The following is an 11,920-nucleotide window of genomic DNA, read 5'->3' as shown; positions in this document are numbered from 1 at the left end:
TGAGGGCTCCTGGCCGGGCACTGAGGGCTCCTGGCCGGGCAGTGAGGGCTCCTGGCCGGGCAATGAGGGCTCCTGCTGCCCTGGAGAGCCACAGCCCTGCCCTTCCCTCCTCAATAACCCCGTTCACTGCATCCCACCCCGTTCACTGCATCCCACCCCGTTCACTGCATCCCTCCTGCAGTGGGCTGGAGGAACTCAGGTCTCTGTGCCAGGTCTCTGTATTATCACAATTCTCAGCTGTCCTCTGCAGGAGCACGTCCCAGCAGATCTATGGACCTGTCCTCTGGATTTAGTGTAAATCCAATATTGCCAGCAAGAGGGATCACTTGCAGCTCTCCCATTGTGGTTCAGTTTTAGTGAAGCCATTACTGGAGTCGTGTCTTTTATTTATGTTAACGTGTTGTTAACTGTAAGCTCATAAAGACATAAAGTGCATGAAATCAATTAGGTACAGATTTAAGGAGTGGGCATAAAGGAAATTTGCTGATTTACCTTCCCATTTGTTGAATATAGACCTTGCATTCCTTTGAACATGAAAGGAATCAATTGACTCTATTTAATTCCCTTAATTAATTTCTGTTATCATTTCTTGTGCCCTGAGTGTCCTGTGGCTCTGTCTGTGCAGTGCAGGTGTGCAGGAGCACTCCCTTCCTTCTGGCTTTGCCCCATTTTCCAGCTGTTCACGGGGTTTTATTCTACACTTTGCTTCACCCCTTATGCAGAACATTTTTCTGATCTATTTCTTTCAAGTGAAGCTGGAATACAACATCAGAGAGAATTGAACAGGGGGAAACCTTCCCTTTCAAAACAAGTCTTGGTGGTTTTAAACTGTAAGTGCAGGGATAAACACAGCAAGTTAGCATTTCTTTGGATCAATGGCTGAACTGAAATTGGATCAATCATTGATTTTTTTATTATTATTATTTATTTTTGGTTTTGGTGTGGCAGAGATGTACTGAATTCCATCAAGGACTGCTCCAGCTCGGATGTACCAGGTGTGTGTGTGTGCCTATGGAGAATGTCTGTGTTAATGAGGATGAGAGTAAAAACCACTGAAAGCCACACATCCCACCAGGAGAGATGCCAACCTGCAGAAAGGGTCATTGTAAAGCCAGAGGAGCCTTTCTAACAGCAGTAACTTTATTAAATACTCGTGTGGTTTGAGATGGGGAGGGGCTGCAGCTTTATTTGTTTATTTAAACATCCATAAAACCATCCTTCTAAGGGGGATGGGAAAGTGATTATGGTAAATTTACACTTCAGTGCCTCTCCAGCCATTAACTTCAGCCTCAGGTACACCAACCTTGCAAGGAGAATAAATCAAAAATGCATAAAAGGTTCAGCTACAACACCCACCTTCAGCACAGCGAGAACATCAAAAGGGAAGGAGAAGGCCTTGATAAGAAGTTTGGAATTTTGGGAACTCAAGAAATCACAGAGGTCACTTCAGATCCCCTGGCCCCTGAGCAAAACCATTTCAAGGCATTTTACTTTTCTGACCTTCTTTGTACACATTTGAAAGCCACAGCTTTTTACCTAAAGTGCTCTAAAGAAGATGAAATAGCTTTTTAACATCTGCTGTGTTGGGTGTGTAGGAAGAGCTCTCGGTTGCTAGTGAGATAGATGGGTTTTTACATGATTTGGAAAAGGTGTTTAAACATACTTTGATTTGTGTTTTTGCATTCTGTTACACTCTGAAAAGAGGCAAAGAAATACCTTGCTTTAATTTGGTGATTTTCATTCAGGAGAAAGAAATGCTTTAAAAACAAAGCACAGCCACATGTAGAGGTCAGCTCTGTCACAGCATCTGTTTAACAGCAAGGGCTGACTGTGTGCAATGATGTGGCACAGAAATGCAGAGTACAAAGGGAACCTGGGAGAAGATGGAGGATAAAAACACAGACTGAGTCCAAAGAACAGCTAATATTTAACAGCTGTGGGACAAATGAGAGAGAACTGACAAATGTGGTGTAAGGGATCTGCCTTTCTTATTTTTTATGGTAAAATATCTCTGTGATTTTCTGGGGTCACAGCTTGCCTGCTGTGGTTGGTCAGAGAGGTTAACCTGAGGCTGTCAGCATTGGAATGTGCATCCCTGTCCCCATGACTGGGATTACTGAACTGGGAAAGGTGTCTGAACTGGGAAGGAGCTCTTTCCTTCTCCAGCTGCCCCCAGTGGGGCAGTTCTGGGGTTTTGTTCCCCATTCTGACCTCGGTCACCCCAGAGCTGCTCCCACAGTCCCTGCTGGGCTCAGCTCTGTCCTGGAGCCACTGGAATTGTCTCCATCCTCTGCCCACCCTGCAGCCCCCTCCTCCCCAGTGAACCCAAAGCCAGCTGAGCCTCAAACTGCAGCCTGGGGAACAGCAGCACAGCCCTTGGAGGGCTCTTGCTCCTCTGAAAGTGCCCTTGATGATGCAGACTGAGGATGGATCAGCATGGAAAACATGACCTAGATGTTCTTTCTAAGCAGAATACTTACATACACACACATAAATATATATATATATAATATAATCATCTTGCAAGCTCTTTAAAGGAGCAGCAAAAGCTCTTTTTTCTTCAGAAACAGCACAGCCACAGCCTCAGCACAGTCCCCAGTGATTAAAGCTACACCTCCAAGGAGGGCTGGAAGCTCTGCCAGAAAACCTTTCTCCTGCTGAAACACCCTTCATTATCCCAGCCAAGGCAGAGCTGAGAACCAGATCCTTTCCAGCATCCCTGCCTCAAAAAGGAGAGGTTCAGGCAGCAGCAGAATCCAGATATTTTACCCTTTTTTTGCCCCTGAGACCCCTGTTCTGTGTACAGACTGTGCTGCCCATGAGTGGACATTTGATTGTTCACTCAGAGTTTTTCCAGAAAGCTGCTCTGCCTTAGGAGTAAGTTTTACTATTAAATCTAGTAGCTGGATAATTGATAAATTATGGCCATTAATAGCTTAAAAATAATTAGTTATTATGAGGTAGAAAACTGTCATGTTTCTAAGGAGGACTATCAAGTTATTATTGTAGGATTTGAATAACCATTTATTAAACATTAACATAATTAAAATTAACCCCTTTTGGGTCACTGCATGTATCTCTCAAAATTTATTTTGTTCCCTGGTAGACATGGAGCCCAAATTAATGTTGAGACCTTGTATTTGTTGATGACAAATGATGTCCTAAGCCAAAATGGAGCTGAGTAAAGAGCAAGGAGCTGAAAGGTTTGTGCTGGTCACTGATGTGATCCAGCTCAGGGAGCTACTGTAGTGAAATTAAAAATATGGAGCTTATTAAATAGATGGGGTTTAAATGGGTGTGAGTCAGAGGTGGGCATTGCCCTGGCCATTTGCTCATGGGTGACAAGAGAAGAATCCACCTGTGGAATTCTCCTGTGCGAGATGCCAAGTGCTCAGCTGGAAGGCAGCTCTGTTCCCCAGCGAGGTGAGTGCTCAGAGCTGTGCCACGTCCACCTCCCTCTCCAGAGACCCTTTCCTGCCTTTGTCCACCCTCTCCCTCTCCAGCTGCTGCAGCAGAGGCTGCCCAGAGTCAGGAATGGCCAAAATGCTGGCAGGGAATGCTTGGTGCTCCCCTGTGAGTGAGCAGCAGAGCTCTGAACAGGTAAAACACACCCTGTGAGAGCTGTGCTGCTGGAGCTGCTGTGCTGGAACAGCCTCTCCAAACACTGTGACTTCCCAGGGTCATTTCTGGAAGTGGGGAACGTCTCCCAGGGAGAACAAAGCAGTTTGGAAAGCTGCTGCTGGGATGTGTCCTGCCTCTCCCTCCTGGGGTTTTGTGCCTCCTTATTTCCTATCACCTCTGTGGGTCACAACAAAAGGTTTGTTTGTTTGTTTTTTTCCCATAACTGTCTCCTCTCTACCTCAAGAACTTCCTGTAGGAGATTTTGGTGGCAGCCCCATGGAATGAGTCAGCTCCGTGCTGCTTTCAGTCTGCTGAATGAATGAAAGGGTTCTGGAGGCATAATTTCCTTATTACTGAAGCCTGGGTTTGACAGAAGTGTAGAATTCACTGCTTTCTCACAGATATGTGTGTCTAATTGATAGAAAGAAAACACCAAAGCCTTTTGTGAATCAGAGTTGCAGAATCATTAAGGATGGAGAAAAACTCCAGGACTGAGTCCAAGCTGGGACTGACCCAGCCCAGAGCCAGAGCCCAGGAACATTCTGGTTAAATATTCTGATACCTTCCTTCCTTAAGAGGCTCTGGGATGAGTATGTCTTCCCAGGGAAAAAAATGAACTCTGGCATCCAGTAGGTTTCTTCCCAGAGAAATACCAACAATACCTTTCAGGTGAGAATTAGTGTTTCTGCAGGGATTTCTCTGTATAAAATACAAATCCAGTGTCCAGGCCCCAGATAAAGCCAGGCTGGAATGGTGGTGCAGGGTCTGCCTGTGCTGCTGGGATTCTTCAACCATTTCCAGCTCCAGCACTTGGCCACAAACCTGAAACTCCTCACCTCAGCCCTGCTCGTGTTTTCCCTTTCTTTGAGGCTTTGAAGAGCTCAGAGATCACCTCTCTCAAAGCACTTGACAGAAGAATCTCTGCTCTGTGAGAAGGCAACTCCTGCACTCCTCATCTGAAGCACTTTTCCATCTGCCTGATCTTTTCATGACCAGGGGAAGAAACAAGGTTTGATTCACAGGTGGCAATCTCAAACTCTGTTTCCCCACTGCATTCCCCAAACATTTCCTCCCTGTCCCACCATCCCTGGCCATCCCTGGCCCAAAACCCTTCAGAACTGATGGGGACATTTAGGATTAATGGCTGATCTTTAATGTTTCCATCCACAAAATGGATGTTGCTCCTCTGAAGGTTAGCAAAGCTCTAAAGCTCCTTAAAGACATGATGCTGTAAAGGTGGGAAGGGCTATTGATGGTTCATCATTTTTTATCTGTAATATTTACTGCCTCTCACTTCCTTCTTGCATAACACAGCAAATGCTGTCCTGCCTCCTGAAAATGTGTGGTAAATCAACTGATGCACTGTGTTTGGAATTATCCTTACTTACTGTTAGTTTTCATGCCCATGTTTTGGAGTCTATTTAAAATATGCCTTAAATAGCTGAATAAAATAAATGCCAGGGCTCTTGAAGCTTTTTCCACCTGCTTTCAATGCAGAGCTGCCAGACAATTTCAGTGGTTTATAGCCTGTTGCCCAAAATCAAATTCTGTGTTACTTTTGGTTTAAGGGCTAATAGCTTTTTGAAATATATTAATGTTTTCTGGTGACAGATCCGAGATTAGCTGTTTATCCATTGTTCCAAGAGGTATTCTATAATCCTGTGGCACAGTCAACTTTATGAGGAATTTTACAGCCTTTCATGAGTGCACTGTGTTTTAAAATGCTAAAAAAGCAGTTAAGGAGAGAGGAAAACAAAGCTCTGCAGTGTGTCCCTCTGATGTTCCATTGGCCTTTGGAGGGCTGGGGAGAGAGGGGGAATGATGCAGGAATGGATGGCTGCAGGAATGACTGGATGCAGGAATAGCTGCAGGAATGGATGGATAGCTGCAGGAATGATTGCAGGAATGGATGGCTGCAGGAATAGCTGCAGGAATGGCTGGCTGCAGGAATGATTGGATGCAGGATTGGCTGCAGGAATGATTGGCTGCAGGAATGGATGGCTGCAGGAATGGATGGCTGCAGGAATGGATGGCTGCAGGAGTAGCTGCAGGAATGATTGGATGCAGGAATGGCTGCAGGAATGATTGGATGCAGGAATGATTGGATGCAGGAATGATTGGATGCAGGATTGGCTGCAGGATTGGATGCAGGAATGATTGGATGCAGGAATGATTGGATGCAGGAATGGCTGCAGGCAGGAATGATTGGATGCAGGAATGGCTGCAGGAATGATTGGATGCAGGAATGTTTTGCTGCAGGATTGGATGCAGGAATGGCTGCAGGAATGGCTGCAGGATTGGCTGCAGGAGGAGTCACTTTGCCCAGACAGACTGAGGAGCCAGCCAGGGTTGAAGTGCTGCAGAGCTGCTTTGGCAATTTGTGTTTGCCTGAAGGCAACGAACAGCCAGGCTGGGGAGCCACTGCCAGCCCTTGAGCACATCCTTGGGTGACATCCATGGTCCTTGGGTGACATCCATGGTCCTTGGGTGACATCATCGGTGTCTGGGTGACATCATCATCCTTGGGTGACATCATCATCCTTGGGTGACATCCATCGATGTCTGGGTGACATCCATCGGTGTCTGGGTGACATCCATCGTCCTTGGGTGACATCCATCGTCCTTGGGTGACATCCATCGATGTCTGGGTGACATCCATTGTCCTTGGGTGACATCCATCGGTGTCTGGGTGACATCATCATCCTTGGGTGACATCCATCGGTGTCTGGGTGACATCCATGGTCCTTGGGTGACATCCATCGTCCTTGGGTGACATCCATCGGTGTCTGGGTGACATCCATCAGTGTCTGGGTGACATCCATCAGTGTCTGGGTGACATCCATCGATGTCTGGGTGACATCCACTGGTGTCAGTCAATCCTGGTGTTTTCTCACGTGATGACATCAAAAGCAGCGTGGGCAGCAGGAAAGGGATGGGGATTGTGCCCCTGAGCTCAGCTGAGACTCCAGAGCTGCCCCAGCCCTGGGCCAGCACCTGGAGCTGCTGGAGGAGCCCAGAGGAGGCTCAGGGGGTCAGAGGGATGGAGCAGCTCTGCTGGGAGAGCTGGCAATGCTCACCTGGGGAGGAGAAGCTTTGGGGTGAGCTCAGTGTGACCCTGCAGGACTTGAAGGGAGCCTGCAGGAAAGATGGGGAGAGACTTTGGACAGGAGCCTGGAGTGACAGGAGCCAGGGAATGGCTCCCAGTGCCAGAGGGCAGGAATGGATGGGATTTTGGGCAGGGATTGTTCCTGGCAGGGTGGGCAGGGGCTGGGGCTGTCCCTGGATCCCTGGCAGTGCCCAAGGCCAGGCTGGACAGTGGGAGGGGTTCCCATGGCAGAATTGGCACTGGATGAGCTCTGAGCTCCTTCCAAGCCATCCTGGGATTCTGTGGGTTTCATCAAAGGAATCTTTCTGTTTGCTGCTATAACATGAAGAAACAATGCTGTTTATTCCCTGGCTCAAGGACTACCAGGTGATGATTAGGTGCTGAAATAACTTAGGCCATGTAAATGTTTTCTGAAGTAAAAAAGAAATAAGCGAGAATTTATTCTCTAGTCACACAAGGAATCAATATTTAAAATGGATTTTCTGCTTTTTTTTGATGATTTATCAAAATTTCAATGAATTTGCTCCTCTTGCTCTTCTCCCTTCCCCCCTGTTTTTCAAGAAATAAGCTGAAGCTTTTCAAACAAGCTCCTGTAATAAATTAAGAATTAGATTCTGGTCATCAAGATGAATATTGAAAAGCAGCAGAACTGAGGAGTAGTTGACTTTAAGCCACAATTTTGCTTTTTGTGAGTAAGTTCCTTAATTTCTGAAGTCAGTCAAGAGCTGAAGCCATCCTAGAAGCTTTATAAATGCTGACCCTGAAAGATTCTTATTGATAACCATGGCACAGATTTTTTAATATCCTTGAGGGAACCATGCAGCAATCTCCTCTGCTAAAAGCACAATAAGTTTTTTGTTTTTTCACAGCATTTCCCTGATGTATCAGTGATGAGCTGTCCATGCTTACAGGCTGAATTTAAAAATCCATGAAATATGAATGGAGTTATTGTGCTATGCAACCAAATATGTTCCCAACTTTGAAGATAACACTGAGGAAAGTTACTTTTGTGCATTAGCTGTTCCCATAGTGGAGGAAAATGTTAAGGCTGGAGATAAAGGGTTCACTCCTTGATGTCAAATATGTGCCTGAAGTATGTCAGAAATGACTCAGGGAGAGCAGAGTGAGCCATCAGCTTCGGAATATTGCAATATCTGAAAGTTATAAACGTCTTTCTAGACAAGTTTTACTCCTCCCACAGCCCAGGCCTCACAGTGATGCTGGGGACTCTTGCAGGGGGAAAACTCCAGTGGGGAAAACCAAGAGTTCACAGACAACGTGGAGGCTTCAATTCACCCATCATCATCATCATCATCATCATCATCAATTCATGATGAGCACGGGGCTTCCCCAGAGCTGCCTTTGGTGGCAAAGCAACAAAACTGAGGCTGGATAATCAGGGATTCCTGAGAGAAAAAGGGGAAGGTGCAACCCCTGAGCACCCCCTGAAAGCAGAGGAATAACCCCAGAGCACTCACAGCACTCCAGCCACAACTCTCAGGCTTTGAGGAAACAAAACTGCCTCAAATTGGGCCTTTCCTGCAGGTTTTTGTTTGGCTGTTTGTTTTTTCCCTTTTGCAGATCGCTGTTTTCATACAGGGATTTGGTTATGGAAAGGCTCATTCATGCAATTCAAAGAAATTTAGCTAAAAGACACAATTTTTATGTATTTATTTGTTTTTTTTTTCCTTTGAGCTGGTGCTGCAAGGCTGGAAATGTAACTGGGTGCACCCTGGGATCATCTGGGTGAGGACTGAGGGGAGGCTCCTTCACCCTGGAGAGCCCCCAGCACTGGCAGAAGCTCCAGTGAATAACAGAAATTATTTTTTCCTGCCTGTTTTACATCTCCCAGATGGTGAAGACAGCCTGCCCCAGATCTGTCATGGTATCATGCTACCATCACACACTCCTGAAGCGATCAGGGGGTGAAAGATTCTGCAAATCAAGTTATTTTTGTAGTTTTAATTGTTCTTCTAACTGGCAGCTCATGTTGGCTGTATTTTAAGGAGCAAAGATTTCAGCTAAAGCATTACTATGTCATTAACCAGTCCATTGAATATTCATGATTTACTGGATTTTTTTCCCCCCACAGAAGGAGAGAAGTAATTATTTTGGCTAGCACTTGAAAAGTGTGTGTGTGCTGTTCACAGAACTCCATCAGAATGGGCAAAAATAGAATTTTTCTATTAGACATGCAAACTGATCTGCTCTGCCCAATACTGACACATATCCTTTAGTTCTTCTCTATTTAGTAAAAATGTTTCAAGCTATTTTTTTTTGGTGGGATGTAATGAAAAAGGGAAAAAAAAAAAAAAAGATAAAAAGTAGAAGGAAAAACCTCCAAAGTCTCCAGTGGAGGCTGAGCTATGGCTTGGTTGAACCTTGCTTTAGAGAGTGGAGTCTTGAGTGAGCTTTTCAAGCACCCCTTTTGTATTTGGTGTTGAAATTCAGTTCAGTGCTCTGGGGGTGCAAAGCCCAAAGGAAACAGAGGTGGGGAAGCTGCTCCCAGGCCTGAAGTGGCACAAAGGACATGTCCTGGGGGTGTCCATCCTCGGGCAGGGTGACAGGAAACACCCCCAGCCGTGCCAGGGGAACTTAAATCAGGTTGTAGGAAAATTCCATCACGGAGGAGCAGCCAGAGCCTGGCCCAGGGTGGAGCCACCTCCCCTGGAGGTGCCCAAAAACGGGGCTGAGGCTCCTGGGGATGGGCTCAGTGCTGAGCAGGGCCCTGGGGCTGGGCTGATGTTTGGGCTGGATTGACTCTCCCAGCCTCTGTCACTCACTGCACTCTTTGATGTCGGTTCTGTTGCTGTCTGAAGCAGTTTGCTCTCTGTTGCAGGGCACAGGGGGATGTGTCTGTGGGTGACTCTGAGCTCTGGTGACACAGGGGACACTTGGCTCCCTGGCAGCCCCAGAGAGCTGAGCCTCACTCAGGACGTGCTGGGGGTGGCTCCCAGCACACACTGAAGGGAATGTGAGGCTTGGTGTCAATACTGTGGGGTCTGCTCAGGCCAGGAGAGACTGCAGTGCACCTGGACAGAACTGAGATAATTCTCCCAGGTGAAAGAAGTGAAGGGAAAGCCATTGCTGGTGCTGAGAGCAGGATGGCAGAGGGGCCTGTGGAGCACAGAACGCTGCAGACCAGTGCAGGAGGGATCAGTTTTCCCTCAGACTGGTTCCCATTGTGCCCAGGGAGGCAGTGCCCAGCTGTCCTGCAGGCTGGGGACAGCCCCAGGCCATGGCATCGCTGTCAGCTCAGCCCCACAGCCTGCTCCTTCATCCCCCAGAATGAAACAGGGGGATCTTTTAGAAGTTAATCCCCCCCAGACAAGGCAGGGGAGCTCTTGGCACGTGTATACTCTGACTTTTTTAGCTCTCCTGTTATTTTCCACTCAGAGATTTTCTTTTCCCTTGCATTTTTTTTTTGTCATCTTTATTTTCTCCTGCTGTGCTGTTCTCCCCAGGACCACACACTCACAGGTGCCCTGTAGCCATCTACCACCCTAAGGGGACTTGTGGCTTTCTCCCTCCCTCCTGTTCTTGGGGGACTTAATTCTGCTCCTTTCTTGGGGGAAGGGCTGGCAAAAATGCTCGCCTTGTCCCTCAGCAAGGAGCTGCTTCAAATCCTTGCATTCTCTTTTTTTAAGATCCTAAGATTTTTTATTTTTTTTTTTCCATTGGGATCATCTGTACCAGCCACGTGCCAAAAGCCTTTAAATGCAGCTTTTTCCAAGCTGGTTTATAATTAAAATAGATCTTGCTGCTTCTGTGTAATGCAGCAGCCTGACTTCAGTGGGAGCAGTGGGAATGAAGGACAACAGGAATGGGTCTTTATCCCAAACTGCTCCAGAATAAGCAGCAGGTATATTTCTGTTTGCACAAATATTTCTGCTCCTGACAGTTAAGGCCATGTGGTTTCCCTTTTTGGTAAATTTCTCTGCCAAGCTGGGTGGTGTTTGTTTATTTGTTTAATAAAAAGTGTTTGTATTTATAGAGAAGAAAAATCTCAGCTGTCAGCTTTGGAAACAAACCTTCTGTTTATGGTGTGCCAAAACACCCCAGCAGAACCCCCAAACCAGCTTCCCCTCAGCCCCTGCCAAAGGTGGTTTGCAGCAATTTGGGAGGATTTCTAGCTCTGTGTCACGTAAATAATTCCCATTTTCACCCTCTTATAATGAACCTGAGTGTGGATGACGGACTGACCACAGTATTTTAGGGTCTGACTATGAGTTATGTGCCTGTCTCCAGGTTTGTAAGCCATAAAAGACTTCATGTGCAGCTAGGACTGAACTAAAACTCCAAATCCTCCACGGCAATTTTAGGTTTAGCTTTGTTTTCATGGCATTGCTTTTCTTTCTTTTATTTTTTCTTTCTTTTTTTTTTTTCTTTCTTTTTTTCCTCCTTCATTTTTAATTATGGCCTGAAGGTGAGAGGGGTTATTCTTACCTTTTGAAAAGTTGCCTTGTAGGACACAATGCCTCAAGGTTGTTTGAATTTCTCATGCCTGTTGGTGCCATCTTTCTGAAAGCCAGGGTTAACCGTGGCACAGGCATCGAGCTCGGAAACCCGGGAGACCGGGGCTGTTCAGGGGAGGCTGTGCCCTCGTGAGAAGGTTAAAAACGCTGGATGTGAATTGGAGTTTATGATGTTTATCACTTTACCTCCCGCCAGGGTTTGGTCCTTGCTGTTGAAGTCATTCCCTGGCTCCGGCTCGGGGGCTGTGGGGAGCCCGGGGGAGCAGGATGCTTCCTTTGTCACTCCGTGCCAGGGAAAGCCAGCTTTTCCAGGGAGAGGACAAAGCTTCCATCGGGGAAAGCGGGGAGCAGAGTCCAGGAGAGGGCAACGCTCTGCCCCGGGGGCTCAAACTTTCCGTGACACCGAGCAGCCCGAGCGTGTTACCGCGACTGTGCCCATCTGCACCCGCTACAGCCCCGGGCCCTCCATCCCCGGTACCCAGCGCTCTCCATCCCCGGTACCCAGCTCTCTCCATCCCCGGTACCCAGCGCTCCCCATCCCCGGTACCCAGCTCTCTTCATCCCCGGTATCCAGCTCTCTCCATCCCCGGTACCCAGCGCTCTCCATCCCCGGTACCCAGCTCTCTCCATCCCCGGTACCCAGCGCTCTCCATCCCCGGTACCCAGCTCTCTCCATCCCCGGTACCCAGCTCTCTTCATCCCCGGTACCCAGCTCTCT

The 11,920-nt window shown here is 47.3% G+C and overlaps 1 protein-coding gene and 1 long non-coding RNA gene across 2 annotated transcripts in view; one reads left to right on the top strand and one right to left on the bottom strand.

Annotated features, from left to right (window-relative positions):
• LOC117245294 overlaps positions 1-9,043 on the top strand; it is an 18,259-nt gene extending 9,216 nt beyond the window's left edge. Inside the window, exon 2 of the long non-coding RNA XR_004499869.1 lies at positions 7,964-9,043. This is a non-coding gene — a long non-coding RNA (uncharacterized LOC117245294). The remainder of the gene's footprint in view (positions 1-7,963) is intronic.
• Positions 5,269-11,913, bottom strand: LOC107212648. The gene is made up of 2 exons (XM_033518955.1): positions 11,389-11,913; positions 5,269-6,756 (listed from the first exon to the last, which is right to left on the bottom strand). Exon 2 carries the CDS (start codon positions 6,278-6,280, stop codon positions 5,273-5,275), a length of 1,008 nt encoding a protein of 335 aa, XP_033374846.1. The 5' UTR covers positions 6,281-6,756; positions 11,389-11,913; the 3' UTR covers positions 5,269-5,272.
• Positions 11,914-11,920: the final 7 nt, after the last annotated feature.

This window comes from Parus major, chromosome 19 (genome assembly GCF_001522545.3).
Source record: "Parus major isolate Abel chromosome 19, Parus_major1.1, whole genome shotgun sequence".
Taxonomy (NCBI): Eukaryota; Metazoa; Chordata; class Aves; order Passeriformes; family Paridae; genus Parus; species Parus major.
The sequence above is the reverse complement of the archived record's forward strand: the minus strand, read 5'-3'. Positions and strand labels throughout refer to the sequence as shown.